General features: G+C 46.5%; 2 protein-coding genes across 18 annotated transcripts in view; both read left to right on the top strand.

Moving 5' to 3' along the window:
* The first annotated feature begins 6,102 nt into the window (after positions 1 to 6,102).
* Cdkn1b (cyclin-dependent kinase inhibitor 1B) lies at positions 6,103 to 11,201 on the top strand. Of its 2 annotated transcripts, NM_031762.4 has the most exons (4): positions 6,103 to 6,231; positions 6,568 to 7,081; positions 7,612 to 7,739; positions 9,921 to 11,201. In NM_031762.4, exons 2-3 carry the CDS (start codon positions 6,607 to 6,609, stop codon positions 7,728 to 7,730), a joined length of 594 nt encoding a protein of 197 aa, NP_113950.2. In that variant the 5' UTR covers positions 6,103 to 6,231; positions 6,568 to 6,606; the 3' UTR covers positions 7,731 to 7,739; positions 9,921 to 11,201. The 2 variants fall into 2 exon arrangements, with proteins under 2 accessions (NP_113950.2, NP_001426328.1); NM_001439399.1 differs by having other exon boundaries at positions 6,103 to 7,081.
* A 3,689-nt stretch (positions 11,202 to 14,890) lies between these two features.
* Positions 14,891 to 19,435, top strand: part of Apold1 (apolipoprotein L domain containing 1) — a 56,773-nt gene continuing 52,228 nt past the window's right edge. For all 16 annotated transcript variants that reach the window (XR_015685716.1, XM_087658456.1, XM_087658455.1 and 13 more), the window contains exon 1: positions 14,891 to 15,023. The gene's annotated coding sequence lies outside the window, so the exon portion shown is untranslated. The remainder of the gene's footprint in view (positions 15,024 to 19,435) is intronic.

The following is a 19,435-nucleotide window of genomic DNA, read 5'->3' on the forward strand; positions in this document are numbered from 1 at the left end:
CCTGATATATGCTCATAATTTTATCAGCATTTTTTATTCTTTTTTTTCATTTTTTATTCTTGATTTTATTAAAAAGATTCATGTATTATGTTTATAGTGTTTTGCCTTCATGTATGCCCATAAGCCAGAAGAGGACACCAGGTCTCCTTATAGATGGTTGTAAGCTACCAAGTGGCTGCTGGGAATTGAACTCAGGACCTCTGGAAGAGCAGCCTTGCTCTTATAAGACCTCTGAGCCATCTCTCTAGCCCTTTCTTGATTTTTTTGAGGTGGGGTCTGATATAACCCAGACTGGCCTCAAGCCTCTCTATACAGATCAAGGCCACTGTCACACTGATCCTCTTGCCTTTCTTCTACCTCCCGGGTGCTGTGATTGCATGTGTACACCGCTGTATCTACTACTTCCTCTGAGACAGAATTTCACGAACCCTTTAGGTACTTAAGGCTGGCTTTGAACTCTTTTTTTTTTTTAAATTAATTTATTTAATGTAAGTGAGTACACTGTAGCTGTCTTCAGACACACAAGAAGAGAACATCGGATCCCATTACAGATGGCTGTGAGCCACCTTGTGGTTGCTGGGATTTGAACTCAGGACCTCCAGAAGAGCAGTCAGTGCTCTTAACCGCTGAGCCATCTCTCCAGCCCCAGCTTTGAACTCTTGATCTTCCTGCCTCTACCTCCTAAAGGGATTGTAGGCATGTTGCACAACACTGAGTAGACAGTTAAATTTTTTTTGTAATGACATTAATCTAATATTTATTCACGTATATGCATATATGATGTTTATTACCATGTACCATGGAGGTCAGGGAAGAAGTTGTAGGAATTGGTTCTCTCCTTCCATCAGGTGAATTTCAGAGATTGGAGGCAAACACTCTTAACCAATTGAGCTATCTCCATGGCCCATGTTTTTCTTATTGTCCAAGACCCTAACACTCATGTCAGCTCTTCTTGCATCCTGTTTGTCTGTATTTTGCTTCCCATCTAGAGTTCTTGGGTATGTAGCCGTCTTGTGGTGGTCTGCCGGTCAAGGGTATATGCTCCCCACAGGCAAGAACTCAGATTTATTCATCTCTTAATTTCCAATACTGCTGAAACAAATGCCCTGGGAATTACTACACAGGCAGTAAAGTCATACCATTCTGCTGCTTTACCCTCCTGATGTCCGGAAGTCGCTTGCTGTAAACAGCTGCATTAGGAGGCCCACAAGGTCCACTGTGAGCTAACGCTCCTGTTGACACACTCCCCTTCTTTTGCCTTGTCCACAGCACCGGTGTCCTTGACTGCATCCCTTGACTGCATCCTACAAGCTCCCACCCAGGGCTCTCAGGCTCTTGTAGATACAGGGGCCACACTCTCTTCTCACAGACTAAGCACACTTGTTTTCTCAAGTGCTCGGGCCTCTGTGGAAAGCCACTTTCCCTGGCTACACTGTAACAGTTTCATTGCTTCCCAGTTTTCCATTGTTCCTCTTCCAAAGTGTATCACCTTCATGTACACCTTGTTTCACTCAGTGTTTATCCTCTGTCCCCTCCCCTGCTCTTACTACAATGTAAGCTGCAACTTAATTTCCAACTGAGTTTTACACCCCCACTACCTAGGATAATGCCCCGTTTATTGGAGATGCCAATACATGTGTGTGTGTGTGTGGGGGGGGAGACAGCAAACAAGTTATGTGGTCATGCGAGCCTGTAACCCAGAGGCTGAGGCGAAGATTGCAGCACATTTAAAACCACCTTGGATTACACATGAAACGCTTAAAAGCAACAACAACAGCCATCCCAACCAAAGAAAACTAAAACAACTCCCCACACAAAGAAGTAAGAAGAGTGAGAATAACCGGAGTTGGTCGGTCGGGAGGTACACCTCCCATAATCCTAGTACCCAAAGGGGAAGAAAGGCAGGCATAGAGGCTGAGGCTGGAAAGGAGGCCTGCTAAGGCAGTCGAAGCTACAGGGTGAGTTTCAGGAACAGAGGGGTGTGGGGGTGGAGGGGATGGTACACTAGGACGAGGAAAGCAAGCAAGCAAGAAGAAAAAAATAAAAACAACAACAAAACCCCCAGCACATTAACAGAAGGAGCACAGTAAATATTTGTTATGTTGAATTAAAAGTGTCAGAAACAGGGCACACCTTTCCCAGCTCTAAGAATAAGGCAGTTGAAGAGATTGGTGATGTGGGTGAAAGTTGTCTGTTGTATGAGTTTGTGGTGGTGGAAGGGCAGCGAGGCTCCTCTTCAGACACAGTTGGGGCTCATAATTGCCCTGTGAGAGGCTCGCACCTGGGAGCCGGGCTGCTGGGGGTGCTCGACAGCCACCCCTTTGGGACGCTTATCTTCCACACAGGTGTTCTAAATTGTTTTGGTCTTCGCCTCTTCGCTAAACTCCTCAAAGTCTCAGAACCCCTCGGGGAAGGGGTGGGGGTGGGGTGGAGGAGAGTGTTGCATGAGTGACACTTCTCAGCGCTATGTAAGAAAGCACCCGGAGTGGAAAAGATGACCAAACTTCACAAAGGACTAGGGGGTCTTGGAAAAGCAAGCTCTGATGAAGGGCAGTGTGCTGTGGGACTTTATTCTACCCGTGAGAAAATTTTCTCCCTAGTTTACTTTTCTGCAGGTCCCTAACTTTCTACTTTCGCCCTGCTCTCTGCCTCTTCCTTCACGACTCCATAGTATTTTTTTTTCTTTTCTTTCTTTCTTTTTTTTTTTTTACGCTTCGCTGCTACTACAGTAAGTGCCTGCCTTCTCAGTATTTGCCTTACGATCTTGGGTGCCTTGATTGTAAACAAAACACTTTAGATTCGTAGTGAGGTCGGCTAAGCTCAGCCTTTCTGCTGGCAACCAGACTTCTTAAGGTGGAGTGGCCAGGACTGCTTTACGTGTGAGATTAACAGATCAACAAAATGGTGCTCCTACAGAATGCTGAGAGATTCTGGCTGTGCAGGGACAGAAGTGTTAAGTTTCTGCTTTCGTACCGATATTATTATGATGAATAAACAAAGTTCTTCAGTGGACTGTAATTTCTCCATTTTTACATAAGAGCTATAATTCACACAGAAAGAGACAAAGAGGAGCTCCTTGCAGCCTAGCAATTACATTTTATTTTAGTTTAACTTTTGAGACAGGGTCTTACATAGCCCAGCATGGTTGTGAACTCTCCCGTGTAGTTGAGGATGACTTTGAATTTCCTTACCTCTGCAGTGCTGGAATCTCCAGCAATTTGGACATAGATGGACACTACCGTGGACATAAGGCTCACCCCAATTTTACTGTGCCTTCTTCCCAAGTTCAGTAAATTAAGTAGGAATGTTAAATGTAGGGGGGAGGGGAACAGCTGGGAGACTGGTGAGCCAGGTTCGATGGGTAAGACCCCTGCCATACAAGCCTGGCACCCTGAGTTTAATCTGCAGAGCCCATGTAAAGGTGAAGGGGGGAAACTGACTCAACAAAATAGTCTTTTTTTTTTTCTTTTCTTTTTTTTTTCGGAGCTGGGACCGAACCCAGGGCCTTGCTCTTGCTAGGCAAGCGCTCTACCACTGAGCTAAATCCCCAACCCCTTAACAAAATAGTCTTCTGACCTGCACACACACACATGCATGCCATGACGACACATGTGCACAACATTGCAATAATAATTTTTTTCAATTAGTGTGTGCGCGCGTGCGCGTGCGTAGGTCAGAGGTCACAGTACACCTTGTGAGAAGAGTCAACTCTTGCTATCATATGGATTCTGAAAACTGACCCCAGCTTTCTGGCATTTTGGCCAGCGCCTTTACCCGCTGAGCCATCTCATAGCCCGAATCTAAAAAATCAAAACAGCAGCCTGAACACAGTGGGGTGGACCCATACATAGTCCCAGTTACTGTGTTTTGTTTTGGGGACAGAGTCTCCCGTAACACACACAATCTGACCACCAACTCAGTTATGCAGTCAAGAACGACCTTACATGATCCTCTTGCCTTGCTGAGGCAAGATGGCGCCAAGCTCAGCATCCTAGCCACTTGGGAATCGAGGAAGAACCCAGAAGTTCAAGGCCAGCCTGAACAACACAGTTCGAAACCACCTCAAACAAACCACCAGAGAAGAGGCCACTTCCCATGTTCGTCCCAACTGAACAGTGCAGAAGGCCTGGCTTTGAAGTCCACCCCAGATGCTGCCTTCTTCACTGCTCTCTGGGTACCATCCATCCTTTTGGGTCTGTATTTCATCTGCACACCTAGGTGGCAATACCAAAGGCCTGTGACAGCTGCACTAGATGACAGTGACATCGAGGGAACATCTGTGGGCAGCCCAGGCCTGGAAAGAGCCATTTTGGATCCTTGTTAGAGAGAAGGGCCTACAGATCGAAATCCATGCAAATCCAGACAAAACTGGGAACGCCGAGACCACCAGGAGGGAGAGGGGCAGAAAAATGAACCAGCCTGGGAATGAGGAGACTTGCATCTAATCCTGACTCTGCCACTAACTGGATGGAGGTCCCCAGACAGGAAACCAGAGGATCAATGTCCTCATTGCTAAAAAAGAGGCTAAACTCATCTAAGGGCTTTCTGGGCTGTTACATTTTGACTCTAGGAGGCAAGGTGTGTGTGTACGCACACACACACACACACGCACATCCTGACAGACAAGATGTGGCTAAGAAAACAAGTCAATATTCAGTTTCACTACACCATAGCATAAGAAAACTATGCTTCTATGGGACACTAAAACAGGAATTTTATTTCCAATAAGATGCATTGTGTTTAGCACAAACCAAGATTGTTTGGGAATCCTAGTGGGTAAAGCTCTTAAAAATCTCACTGAACTCTGAGTCACGACAGGCCCACCTATTTTAACTTCTATCACTGTTTTAACTTTCTACCACTGTGCTCAGCATTGACAGAGAAACGTGAAGTTGCCCAAGGAGCTAAAGAAAATACCCAAACAATATTAGTAGGTGTTGGTAATCCCTGGGTGGTAGTATTATAAATCACTTGCAAATCTAGTCTTGGACCCTTAGGAAAGCATTTTCGCCCTTCAAGAGCCTGCAGCTCTCTAAAAGTATTTGCTTGTATTTGAATATTGTTCTGAGTAGGTTGGAAGCAACAGGCTGGTGGGAGAGAAAAGGGGAGGAAGGAAGGAGCTGTTGTAGTTGGCGTCTGGACTCAGGTGGAGGAAACGGCTTCAGCTCTGGGGGAGAAGAACTGCAGAGTATAGAAACTATAGAGGCGAGTTCCCACACGCAGCCTATAGCAATGGCTTTCCCACTTGGAAAGCACTTGGTTCCCACTGTGCTTGGGAACCAAGAAAAATCAGAGCTGGCTTTTTCAAAACTTAGTGTCTGATGGCTATAAAGCAGATGAAGAGGCTTGAGAGAGCACTGAGGGTTTTGAATCTCGAGATGGGAGTGCTTGGATTCAGAAACACCCTGATAAGAGTCGTCAGTCCTGGTTCCTTTTTGAAGCCGTCTCCGGCTTGTCCTACTTAGCAGAGACTTCTGGGGTCAGGCTAAGCGGCCGATTCCCGCAACCTAGCTAAGTCACCCTGCGGGGAGTGGGGGTGGGGGGGGATCCCAGGCACCGAGCCAAGGTTTCCTGGATCTTTCGCCTACCCTCCCTCATTCCCACCTCGGCGAATGCAGGTGGGTTGAACTAGCCACTGAGGCTCCAAACAAGCAGCCAGCGACCTCGGAGCTCACTGGCCCAGGCCCTGGGTTTCGCGGGCAAAGACCTGGAGGTCGCAGTCCGGAGCGGTGGCGCGCCTGCCAGCGCAGCTCTACAGCGCCCGGACCTAGATTCCCGGGTCTCCGCCTGGCCGCCGCGCTGGCCCCTCCCCAGCTCTCCGGCCGTTTGGCTAGTTTGTTTGTCTTATTTTTAATTTCTCCGGGGCCAGCCAGAGCAGGTTTGTTGGCAGTCGTACACCTCCGAGTAGTCACGCGACCAGCCAATGTCCTGGCGGCGGTACGGGGAGGCGGCGCGCTCGGGAGCGCGGAGAGGCGGCGGCGCCGCGCCCGGGGCCACCTTAAGAGCGCGCTCGCCAGCCTGGGCGGAGCCGCTCCCGGCGCCCAGACCAATGGAGCTCCTCCTCTGTTTAAATAGACTTGCATTGTCAATCATCTTCTTCTTCGTCAGCCTCCCTTCCACCGCCATATTGGGCAACTAAAAAAGGAGGGGGGCTCGTGCTTTCGGGGTGTTTTTCCCCCCTCATCCCTTGTCCCGACTCACTCGCGGCTCCGAGACTTGCGCGGCGGCAAGGTTTGGAGAGGGGCTGCGTTCGCGGGACCCACGGGCTCGCCCCAGCCTACACTCCGACTGTTTGCCACCTCCTCCTGCCTCCTCCCCTCCCTTCCCCGCCCTCCAGTACACTTGATCACTGAAGCTTCGAGCTGCGCGGCCGGGGCGTCCCTGCGCCTCTCTCCCCAAGACCTGCGCGCTCTTGCGGCTCGGACGGTCGCTCGCCTGGCTCTACTCCACTTGGCCGTCTCTGTGTGCAGTCGCAGAACTTCGAAGTGGGGTTTGCGCTGCGGCAGGGGCGTTTCGCTTTTGTTTGGTTTTGTTGTTTATTTCATTTCATTTTTTTTTTTTTCGGAGAGAGGCGAGGCGGTGGTCCACACCCGCCCGGGGAGGAAGATGTCAAACGTGAGAGTGTCTAACGGGAGCCCGAGCCTGGAGCGGATGGACGCCAGACAAACCGAGCACCCCAAGCCTTCCGCCTGCAGAAACCTCTTCGGCCCGGTCAATCATGAAGAACTAACCCGGGACTTGGAGAAGCACTGCCGAGATATGGAAGAAGCGAGCCAGCGCAAGTGGAATTTCGACTTTCAGAATCATAAGCCCCTGGAGGGCAGATACGAGTGGCAGGAGGTGGAGAGGGGCAGCTTGCCCGAGTTCTACTACAGACCCCCGCGCCCCCCCAAGAGCGCCTGCAAGGTGCCGGCGCAGGAGAGCTTGGATGTCAGCGGGAGCCGCCAGGCGGTGCCTTCAATTGGGTCTCAGGCAAACTCTGAGGACCGGCATTTGGTGGACCAAATGCCTGACTCGTCAGACAGTCCGGCTGGGTTAGCGGAGCAGTGTCCAGGGATGAGGAAGCGACCTGCGGCAGAAGGTGATGATTCTTTGGAAAACTTAAAATGTCTGTCTGTCTCCGTAGCTCCTCTTTGCTAGACCCTGTTCGCTTGCTTTTTCCTGCGTGTTCTGCTTTAGTTCTGGGAGATCGAGCCTGTTTGATGCTTAGGTTTGAAATACCCCCAGCTGACTGCCTGGCCTGTTTATGATTTTGAAGTCAGAAGCCGGAGATAGTAAGATGTGATAACTTCCCCAGCCTAACGCGTCACAGTTCCTCCCCTCTAGCCAGCTGTAGATATGTGACAAAAGTTAGGATGTTTACCAACTGCCTCCTTCTTGGCTAGGGGGAGAAAAAGAGACGTGGGGCGTAGAATACTCCTTGTGTTAGTGGAAACAACCTCATTTTGTGTCCTTAGAGGCTACCGGGGATGACGGGTCCTGGGGTCGTGGGTGGAGGTAGTGGGTTGATCATCCCCTGACTCTTGGGCCAACTTCTGTCAGCCATTGTTCTCGATAATAAAGATGGTTTGTGTGTGTTCTTTTAAAAATTTCCCCTTGCCCCCCTCTTAGATTCTTCTTCGCAAAACAAAAGGGCCAACAGAACAGAAGAAAATGTTTCAGACGGTTCCCCGAATGCTGGCACTGTGGAGCAGACGCCCAAGAAGCCCGGCCTTCGACGCCAGACGTAAACAGCTCCGGTGGGTTAATGAGGAAGAGCACAAAACTGACACCCTAGCTGGGCTGCGCTCCCCCGGGGGGGGGGGGCTGCAGACCCCAGAACTGCTGGCAGATTACTTGCCTGCCAGGAGGAATTACTTTCCTAGGTCAAAAAATTAACACTGAGGAAGGCTGGAATCACTTGAGGGGACTGTATGCAGTATTTGTATCCCAAGATGTTTACCTTAAAATGGAACCAGAATGAGTGTCCCAAGAACTTGCCACCAAGGCCCCAAAGGATAGGGAAAGTTATATCCTTCTGAATCCCATTAAAACTTAAGCTGGAAATGACAATTTTCCTTCCCATTCTCACTTCATGAGAACCCATTTCCCAGAGGTTCGTTTTCAGCCAATAACCTATTTTGAGCCGTTTGAACCATAGAAAAATGGCAAATATATAATTACGTTTATATTCTTAAAAGAAAAACCAGGTACACGTAGTGCAGGTTTGGTTAGGAGTGTCTTGTGTTCTTCTGCTTTTGTTTTGGTTTTTGGGTTTGTTTTTTTTTTTTTTTTTTTTTTCGAAATAGGGTTTCTCTGTGTTAACAAACAGCCCTGGAGATTGCTCTGTAGACCAGGCTGGCTTTGAACTCACAGAAATCTGGCTGCCTCTGCCTCTGCCTCCTGAATGCTGGGATCAGAGGCATTTTGCCACCACCTCCCTGTACTTTTTTTTTAATTTTTTTTTTTTTTAAAGTTGTGCCTTTCCTTGTATGCTGGTAAATTTTGGAGAGTAAGAAAGGGACTTTAAAAAAAAAAAATTAGAATGGAAAGTTCAGAAGTACTAACGCTCCCACAGAATTTCTGATTTTAACCCTGAGGTTACAAAGCAGAAGTTAAATGAGCAGCCAGAGGAAGCAGTCCTCTAACACGTCAGCGCCGTATGCTAATTGTGCTGGAACAGGATGGTTTGGATGTTTATAGGGGAAATGGATGGTAGATGTTAGGACCAACTGAGAAGGTCCAGCACAAGTGTGGATTTTTCCATGTGTCAAAATCTCATCACCCCACTTGCCTAATTAGAGTAACCCAGCCCCTAAATTTACATAGATTGACTATTCATATGAGCCGACGATATATAATAATTTATAAGCTTGTTATGAACAAAGGCAGCAGTCTCTATTTCTAAAGCCCACTCGTAACCCAGCATATAAATAGATTTTAACAGTTTATTATGAACTTTCCAGGTCCTCATTTATTGAAATTTAAAAATAAGCGAAGGGATATAGAGATGGCATAGGGTTCCAATTGGTTGTGTTTAGAAGTCATAACGTCATGATATACCTTCTACAGACATAGCATTTTTTTTTTTTTTTGTTCAGAGCTGATGGAAAATGGCCATTAGAACCACCTTCCGTATAACACCCTCTATAAAGTAGGCAAATTGGATGGAAGTTCTTTCTAAATAGCCATCACACCTGTGTTGGTCTGTGTGGCTTGGGGCCTAGCTTTTCAGATGAGCCTCCTGGATTTTTACCTGGCCTGTTAGAAAAAAGGGCATTTATTGGCCAAGAAACCATAAGGCTCTAGTCAAAAGCACTCAGGCAAATATGTTGCATATGAGTAAGAAATCGAAAGGTTGCATAGACTTTGTGTGTGTGTGGGGTGTTTTGTATTTTTATAATTGCATTTCCAGGTATTTTTCAAATATATCAGGAAAATATACTACTCTGAAGTATGATGTTCCTGAATTTCTTTTCTTTCTCACCCTCTTTGACCCAGATTTTATAGATCGAGTTTCTCAACCTCTGCACTGTTGACATTTTGAGCCAAATTACTCTTTGTTGTGGTAGGCAGTCCTGTACATTTTAGAATGATGGGCATTATCTCTGGCCTCTCCCATCGGACACCAGGAGCAATCCTCTTCCTGGAGCTGTGACAATCAGACATGTCTCCAGACATTTCCAAATGTCCCCTGGGGCGTGGGAGGGCCTCACAAAATTGCCCACTTGTTGAGGACCTTGACTCTAACACCACACACAGCAGAACAAAAATCCAGTGAAGATAGTGTTGGGGATAACTGTAGTCTTCAGACCTTTAGTGCCTATATTTATCCTGCATCACTGAAATGTTTGTTAACTAAGATAGTAGCAAAATGATTTCTGTACTTTGGCAATGTTACTCTAGTGTCTTCTCCCTAATTGTTTTGTTTCTTTTTGCAGAATTAAGAATAATTCCTTGTTTATTAGATACATCACTGCTTTATGAAGCAAGGAAGACATACATGAAAAAATTTAAATACATATCGCTGACTCCATTGAATGGACATCCTGTATAAGCACTGAGAAAGCAAAAACAATAACACTAAACATTTTAGGCACTCTTAAACCATCTGCCTCTAAAAGCATTGGATGTAGCATTGCGCAATTAGGTTTTTCCTTATTTGCTTCATTGTACTACCTGTGTATATAGTTTTTATCTTTTACTATGTAGCACATAAACGTTAGGGATGGGAGGGCAGGGTGGGGCTGAGGAATCAGCATGGGGGGGAGGTGAAGAACTTGCTTCAGTTTGTAGCAAGGAGAAAAAATATTTGACTTGCATAAAGAGAAGCAACTTGGGTGGGGGGAAGGGCTTGAATTCCTTTCTTTAAAGATGTAGTGTCCTTTCGGTGAGAACTGATCCTTTATTTTTAAAATAATCAAAATTTGAATAATCGCCACAGGGAGTTGCTATTTACTTTTACCTGAAGCATATTCTCATTTGGGAGTTCCGAAGATTCTGTTATGTAGCAAGAAATGGCTTAAAAAAATTTTTTTTCTTGAAATTGGAATTTATCAGTTAATTGTTTAGCGGTAATCACCCCCAGATAACACTGGGCAAAACTCTGGGGTACATGATAAGGAATTCTGAATTCTTAGAATTGACTATCTCAGATCATATTTGCTGAGAAAATTTCTTAGTGTTCTTTTCACAGTGAACATAATCCTAAGTCCTTGGATATTTTTAGAAGTCTTTTAACTTTACACAAATAATGAAATAATTTTTTTTTTAAATTCAAAGTGTCTCACCCTACTTGTTAATTTGCCCCCAAGGAAAGTTGTTTTTAAAAGAAAAAAAAAAAGGATACTTGTAGAGTGAGTGAAATGGATACTACACCTTTAAACAGTGTTTCTTCATTGCCTGTGTATGAGAAAAACTTTGAATTGTGCCTGTGTATATAACTCTGTAAAGACACTGAAAATTATACTAACTTATTTATGTTCAAAAGATTTTTTTTTTAATCTAGACAATATACAAGCCAAAGTGGCATGTTTTGTGCATTTGTAAATGCTGTATTGGGTAGACTAGCATCCCTCCCCCCTTTTGTTAAATAATATGGCTATGCTTAAAAGGTTGCATACTGAGCCAAGTATAATTTTTGTAATGTGTGAAAAAGATGCCAATTATTGTTACACATCAAGCAATCAATAAAGAAAACTTCCATAGTTAATCTTTGAGTGCAACTGTCATGTGCTTTACTGAGTTTGAGGTATTCGCCTGGCATGCTTCAGATACAATGGGAAGTGAGAGACATCTACAGAATCTCGGCCTACCTGTAGGATGATTTGTGTGTGGAGGTGGGTGGAGGTGGTGGAGGATAGTGGTGGGGGTCTGGATATACTTAGTGGCCATTTTTCGTCCTTGTCCTATACGGATAGACAAAGCTTAACTGGAAAGAGGAAAAGCCACATTTTCATGTAAGGCCATCAGCAGTCCCCATTTAGTTAAAATGTTTATATTTTCTAGGATGTGAGTGTGTGAGAACCAGGAGGGGGGGCCTTACATAAGTGTAGTCTGATCACACATCTGCAGTACTGAAAATGAAAGTGATGTAACAACTTCTCTAGATTTTCTATTTACACTTTTGGAGTGGCGTGAGGGATGAAAATCTGATTCCCAGCCTACCAACCTTGTCCACAATAGCCCAACACACAGGTCCTTATGAACCAAGTTCTTCCGCACTAGTTGGTTGAAATGAAATTGGTCATACACAAATCCCTCAATTTTTGAATATTTGTATTATAGTTAAATGCATCCAAAAAATAGTTAAAATACTAAAACAGAGTCTTCTGTCCTCATATCTCCTCAGCAGGGATGCATTTTTTTTTTACTTAAAAAAATACAGAAACGGGGCATTTTAAAAGCCAGGTTTATCAAAAATAATTCTCAGAATAACACTCTGATTTTTAAAACGTGGTTAAGGTGTAAAGTAAATTATAAGAAAATTTACAGGTAAATTGTGAAAAATCCAAATTTGGGTTAAATTATTCATTGACATACTCCCATTTATATCACAGCACCCCAAAAGGATTATAAACAAGGTAATTCAAACATTTTTGACTAGGTTTCTTTCTTTCTTTCTTTCTTTCTTTCTTCCTTTCTCTTTCTCTCTTTCTTTCTTTCTTTCTTTCTTTCTTTCTTTCTTTCTTTCTTTCTTTCTTTCTTTCTTTCTTTTTAAATAAAGCAAGAGTTGGATTTTCTTCCTGTGCGGGATGCGAAAATAAGATCTTTTGGTCGTTGGGCCAAGTCCTTCAAGTAGGTATTATTTTAATTAAAGACTAAAGGTGTTTTGTGGTTCTGTTTAAAACATAAAGGGTGGCTTGCAGGAGGACCAAGAGTCAGAAAATCGATCCAAATTGGGAAAACACACTTCTGTTACTGCACGGACCTCATTTTCCTTTCATACTTTTTTTTTTTTTTATTTTAATGTGAATTTTGAGAGACAGAATTTTAGGATTGGTGGACCGGGAAGAGGTGGATGCTCTCTGCACCAGGCACGTCCACAGGGACGCACCCCCCGCCCAAGTCACTGTGCCCTCCATCCTCCGAACCTGTGTGTCAAGCCTCCACATACAATCTGGTGATTCAAATGGTCCTTTTCCCCGGGACCTGGACTCCTGCGCCCGCTGTGAACGTTCCTTTGCGGGTTTGCGGCCGCCGGAGTCAGCTACCCGTTACCCCACTGCCCCGGCCACGGCCCGGTAGTCTCCCCAACTGTCCCGCAGCCCCGATCCCGCCCGCTCGCTGTAGCAACTGCCGGTCGGGCTGGCTGGAGCCTCGGGACCAAAAGTCTCTAATGTCGCCGGCTGCTTGCAAGTCCCGCACAGCCAGGGTAGCAGCGCGCAGTTCCCGCGCCCCCGGCGCCCGCAGGCCGCAGAAAGCGGCCGCGCCTCTGTCCGCGCAGTCGGGCTGGGTTACTTTTCAGAAACCTTCCTTCCTCATCATCAATCCTCCAGACGAAGAAAATCACTATGGAAGGCCCACGACCCTCCCCAGAGGACACCCTGCCGCCCACTGAGCCCTGGGGGACTTGCCCGAAGGGACCAATTTCCCGGAGTTCGTGGACCCTCCAGGGCAGCAGCCCGCTCCCACCCCTACCGCAGGGCTCCAATGATCCGCAGCCCCGCGGATTTCGAAAGCCTTCCCGGTTCGCTGGCGGCTAAGGGACGGTCACCGAAGCGCGCGGAACTGTGGAGAGCCACTGCCGCTTTCGGGGATCGCCACTGCCCTTCACCCTGCGTTGCAAAGTGCCCCCCATCATCGAATCCTTGGCTGTCCAGAACTGCAGACCCGGGCAAGGAAGAACTAGAACTGCGGGAAATGTGGATTTGGGGAGGGGGGCGGGATGGGTTAGACTGGGGGACCGTGGACATTCACTGGAGGGAGGGAGCAAGCAGTCGGCCTTTCAGGCCAGTGTGTGCCCACCGCCCTGGCCGCACCGAGGGACCTTTCCTAGGAGCCAGGCAACTGCCTTCGCCATTACACCATCATCACCAGAAAACATGATGGCTCTTCTAGCGCTTTTGACTAAGAGGCGTTTTGTTTGGAAGTTCACTTAGGATCCCTGATCTGTTTTTCAGAGTATGGATTCTTTTCTATTTGCCATCTTTCACCTGAGCCACACCCTACTCCTACCCCCCCCCCTTTCCTGGCTAAAAATAATAATAAAGTCAAAAAAAAAAAAAAAAAAAAAAGAAACCCAAAAAACCTTGCAAAGGACGCTGAGGGGTAAAAGGGCCCAGAAGCCTGCTTAGAAACCTATGAGGTCGTCTCCCTGATTTCACTCGCGTGGGGTTTTAACAGGGTGGGGTCAGCCACAAGCGGATCCCAGAGAACCGAAAGTGCACTTATTTCCACGTAAACTCAAGTCTCAAGTCCCCTCGGGCCTCCATCCAAGTCCCGGACTTGTCATGCATGAGGACTCAACAGAGGCAGGAACCAGAAAATAGAAAATCTTAAAAAATAAAACAAAACCCTTATCCATGCTTTGGGCGCGAAACCTCGACGCGCCTCTAAAAGGAACGTTAAGAAAAAGGCCGGGAGAAGGGCGCGCGGTCCGGGCGCCGGCCCGGGGATTGCATCATTTGCGGCTCCCCCTCCAGGACCCGGGCTGAGAACCGCAGCCACCATCATGGCGCTCGGGTCGGGACGCGGGAAGCGTGTCCAGGCCGCGGCCAGTGAGCTTAGATAGAAGCGTTTGCAAACATGTTCCTTGGCCGCGGAGCGCCAGTCTCTTGCCCCCTCCTTCCCTTTGTGTGCGTGTGCGTGTGCATGTGCGTGCGTACGTGTGTTTGCGTGTGCGCGTGTGTGATGTGTGCAGACGAAGCGAGAAGTTGAAGTTTCTCTCCCCCCCCACCCCCTCCCCGTCCCGAGCTGGTGGTTGTAAACTTGATTGGCATTGGCTGCGCCCACTGACCCCTGCACCGAGTCCACTGAAGATTTAAGGTGGATCTGAGAGGCTGCAGCTGCAGGCGGAGCCTCGCTCTTAACTTAGTTTTGGAAGGAAAAAAAAGCCTAAACCGTGCGCCTGCTGCGTTTTACGAATCCTTCGGTCCACAGGTCCGCGGGTCCCCGCCCAGCCCGCCGCGCTTCCCCCGCCCACCTTCCCCGGCATCCCCATTGGCTCGCGCCTGCAGTTTGAATTTTTTTTTTTTTTTTTGGATGCTTGTTTTCTTGTTAAAAAATTTTTTACAGTATGGTAGATCATGTGATGGGACTTAGTTGGGGAGTCTGAGTTGGGGTGTTTTAGCTGGTTTGGTTGCAGGCAGTAGGGAGTAGGATGGGTGGAGCTTTCTGTTCCAAAAGTTGCCCCCCCCCACCTCAACCCCCGCCTGCAAGTGCCGTTGACAGAGTGCAGGCGGGAAGCTTCGGCTTGGGTTGAGATGTAGCATCAAACATTCACGGATGTCCAGGGAGCACGGGCCCACAGGCTGCTGGCCAGAGGTACTAGGAAGGTACAGGCGGGAGCTGGACGAGGACGCACTTTCCCCTGTCTTGGAAAGGTAGATTCGGGGGGGCGGGGGCGGGAGTGGGTAGGTATCTTAGAAATTAATATTTACCCATCATAGAAATAAACCAACCAAGTACAAGGTATGGCTATAGACTTTATATAGAGCAAAAGAGATGTTATTCCAGGGGTTAGAATGTCAAAATCCACCAGAATAAAGGTAGTCGGTGTCATTTTCTTCCTTTTTTAACCTTAAAGAAAAATAAAAACTGTCTCTGTTTCCCAGTCCCCCCCTCTCCCCCGTGGGGATGAGATAGGGAACCTGGGTGAGGAATCTCATTGGAAAGAGTATGTTAAGAATTAGGAGGATTTGATCAGTAGCACAGATGTAATACAAGTAATGACTTTTATTAATTAGGATCCAACTATGTTTTTCTTTGCGGTGAAGCTTTTGAAACTTCATAATAATGAAATGGTAGACCCTAATCAGTCTTTCTCTTTATCAGGGAAGTCGCATATGCATACCTTTTTTTCCCCCCTTTTGCTTTTTTTCCTTCCCTTAAAAATAATTCTGAGGTCTCCTTCAGTCTGTTTTAGCCAGATGCCCAGCCTTCGCCTCCTGACAGCATACCATGTCCTTAGCTTTGAGCTGGACCTTACCTCTCCCAGCTAGCTCCCTAAGCTCCATGACCCCGTCAGAAACCAACATGTTTGAGCTGTTTGCTAGGCTATATTCATTGACTCTGTTAGAGGCTCCCTGCTCCCTTCTGCCTTTCAGAGGGCCCACCTATCAGAGTGGGCAGTCCATAAGGAAAAACACATCCCTATGAGAAGGAAGCGAGTCTCAGAAACAGGTCTTCATCTTGAGTGTGAATCAGGCAGGGATTTGGATGGTCCCTGGACAGGGGTGTTATAGATAAGATTAAGATAGCACGTAACTAGCTAAACGGGTTTTGAAACTTGGGCTTGGCATGGTGGAGCACACCTGTAATCTGAGCACTTGTTAAGTGAAGGCAGGAGGATCAGGAGTTCAAGGCCTGCTTTGGGTGCTTTGAGAGTTTGCAGTCATCCTAGACTGCGCATAACCGTCCCTACCGCAAACATACCAACAAGCATTCAGACGAAAGTGGCCATAAATAATCCCCCACTGGACATGGCGGTGTATCATTTTAACCCCAGTACTCATGAGGCAGAGGCAGATGGATCTCTGTGAGTTCCAGGTCAAAAATAAATAAATTATTAATAATAATGGCCCCCTCCCTCCCTGACCCACTCCTGACTTCTTGCTGGTTTTGAACTTGATGGGTCCCTGACTAGATGGGACTCTAGGCATGTGTTTTTGCATCCATCCTAACTTCTCAAGCTGAACTCAGACTCTGGATCAGCAAAGGAGGAAACTACCGACCTCCAGGTCTTGGGGGTGGGGTGGGGAGAGGTTAAGTGCCTGCTGTGTAAGCAGGAGGACCCAAGTTTGGATTTCCAGAACGTGTATAAAATGTGCACATTTTTAATCCCAGAGCTGGTGAGTGGACAGAGAAAAGTAGATTCCTGGGTTCTGAGTAACCAGCCAATTCTAGCTAAAATGGTGAGCTCCAGATTCAGTGAGATGGAGGGCAGTAAGGGATACCAGTGGTGACCTCTGCCTCCACATGGGCGCGCCCGCGGGTGCGCCCACACATGACACAGGCGTGCACACAAAAGAAATCTACTGGCTAACATCTTTAAACAGTACTAGGTTGGAGTCAAATCATTGGGGTATGTAACTGCTGACAGTGGGTCCCAGACCCAAGAACAGAGCAGAAAAAGCACTGCGTGTTGAAATATCATAGTACTGTGCATTAGTCACATGTCCTCGGTGTCGCTGGTGCAGACAAGCCAAGCGTGCTGCCAACTGTGTAAGAGTACAGCTATCCAATAGTGCACAGCACTTCATCATAACAACTTAACTGTCCAAGAGGTCTTCTTTGGTCTCTGATCCTTCAGAGTATATTATTGTCATCAAAGGAGACAGCAATCCAATGCATGCCACTGCCCCTAACCTTTACCTAACAGGAAGACAGGATAGAAGGTAGATGTCATACTGATTATGTTTTTTGCTGCCTGGATAGAAGCCAGAGCCTTGCGCACGGTAGGCAAGCACAGGAAAACTGAGTGAATCCCAGGCTGGCCTTGAACATAAGATGTAGCTACAACTTCAAGTAGTCTTCCTTCTTCTGCCTCCCACGAGCTTGAATTACAGTTGTGCCCCACCACACCTGGCTCAGGTAATGATAGGCTGGATCCCACTAGGCTAATGCATGTGTTTGGAACTTTGTTTTGAACAGTAACAATCGTTAAGTAAATAAAATAGAAGGGTGGGGACGCAGCTTAGTCTGTAGAGTGCCTGCCTAGCAGGAACAGGCCTTAGTTGTGCTCCCCACTCTACATAAAACTGGTGCATGCCTGTAGTCCGATACTCAGAAGACAGAGGCAGAGGCAGAGGCAGGAGGATCAGAAATTCAAGGTCATCTTCAGCTCCACAGCAAGTTAAAGAGGCCAGACTGTCCTATATGAGACTATCTCAAAACGAAAGAAAACAGCAAGCAAGTAACAAACAAAAATGATCTCACAGATTAAGCACCATAAGGAAAATAATTTTAAGATATTTATACAATGTGTGTTTAAGCTAGATGTTATTACAAGTGGACTTTTGGTGTTGTTGTTGTTGTTGTTTTGTTTTAAAGGCAGGCATAGTTCGCATGCCGGTAGTCCTAGCACTAGTGCTAGGTGAATTTCAATGTCATTCTTGGCTACACAGGGAGTCTGGGGGCAGCCAGGGTTACATAGCAAAAATAAAAAAGTAAAAAAAAAAAAAAAATCAGTTATTTAAAAAAAAAAACCCAGTATATTGTAGAAGTTAATTTATTATCTAAGGAAAAGATTGTTTAAAATAAATAATGTTTGGTTCAGTTGTCCACTGGAGAAAGCCCACAGTGATATGTAGCAGTGGTCTCCACATATTCCTTTCTGTTACTCATTGATTGATTACCTCAGGGCAACTCTCAGACATGAACGTTCTAGTCTGGGGACGAGTCGAATGCAGTTACACCATCTTCTATCTGTGTTTGTTTGTTCTGAGACAGCCGAGTGACCCTCAAACTTACTATGTAGTTGAGAGGCCTTAAACTTGGTCTTCCTGTCTGCCTCTGAGTACTGGCATTACAGGCAGACACTGCCACACCAGCTTCCGTTTTTGTTTCTTTTCTGCTATGTTTTTACTCTGTTTTATCCACCGGGTAAGCTGTTATATACAGTCTCTTTCCTTTTCTGGCCTTAGATGTTTGGATACACAGATAGTATTGTTACAATCACTTAATGTATCGGATCTAGAACAAGCTGTTCAGATTGCAGCCTAGTAGGGGCTGCAGCCTACTCTATCCTGGAGCCTAGATGTGCAGCGGGGCTCCACAGCCTGTAGTAGCTTCTCCGTGTTCATACAACGTTAACACATTGGTCAGAAGGTGTCCCTGTGGTCGGCAACACATGACTGCAAGTCTGATGAAGTCAGACTTGATCCCCGTAGCTCTCCTGTTCTGGGAGGAGAGACAGGGAAGTCCGGTATAATGGGAATAATTAAAGAAACAGACTTTGAAACTGGAACAGGTCACATTTACTAATGCTGTTTAAGGCCTGAGAAGGTGAGGAAGATGTGGAATCCTCATTCTAGGGTTTGAGTCTCCAATAGGTGACCTGGACTGATGAAAAAGGAAACTGTGTTCTTGGACAGGAAGATTCACCATGAAAAAGATGATTACTCTCATTAATGTCTTTACAATTTCCTCATGATAAACTTTGGTTTCCTTGTATCCTCCCCAAGACCTCCCAAGAGCTAGGAATCCAACTCAGAGTCTTGTACATGCTAGGCAAGTACTCTGCCACTGAGCCATGTCCCCTACCTCCTCCTTCATTGTTTCTCCCTCCATTCCACCCCCAACTCCCACAATCCTTCAGTCTCAGGTGTACCAAGGCCATATTATTTTTATGAATGCAGAATGGTTTCATTTCCAGTGAGACGCCAATGAATTCTTTTGCCCCATTCCTTTCCCCTTTCCAGAATTCCCCCAGCTTCTTTTGTCCTATATGGATTTAAAATTTCTGATTTTTAATTGTTGTTGGTTTTAAGGAAATAACGGGAGTGGTCTGATGTATGGCTTACACCTGTGGTTCTAGTACCATAGTTGAGGCAGAGTCATAGGACAAGGAGTTCAAGGTCATTCTCAGTTTTGCAGTGAGCTTGAGGCCAGCCCAGTCTACATGATAGCTACATGTGTTTTGAAAACGAGAGAGAGAGAGAGAGAGAGAGAGAGAGAGAGAGAGAGAGAGAGCGCCCAGCAGTAATGGCAGAATGATTATCAGTATGCACAGGGTTTGATGCCCAGCACTGAATAACAACATTACTATAATGAAATCCTTATCTTACATTTTTCA

The sequence above is a fragment of the Rattus norvegicus genome, chromosome 4 (genome assembly GCF_021556685.1).
Source record: "Rattus norvegicus strain SHRSP/BbbUtx chromosome 4, alternate assembly SHRSP_T2T, whole genome shotgun sequence".
Lineage (NCBI taxonomy): Eukaryota > Metazoa > Chordata > Mammalia > Rodentia > Muridae > Rattus > Rattus norvegicus.

What these genes read in the sequence shown, in the direction of transcription:
- Cdkn1b (NM_001439399.1), top strand. Translation starts at nt 6,607, where the DNA reads ATGTCAAACGTGAGAGTGTCTAACGGGAGCCCGAGCCTGGAGCGGATG. An exon ending in GAAGCGACCTGCGGCAGAAG is followed by an intron (nt 7,082 to 7,611) that starts GTGATGATTCTT and finishes CCCCCCTCTTAG; the next exon opens with ATTCTTCTTCGCAAAACAAA.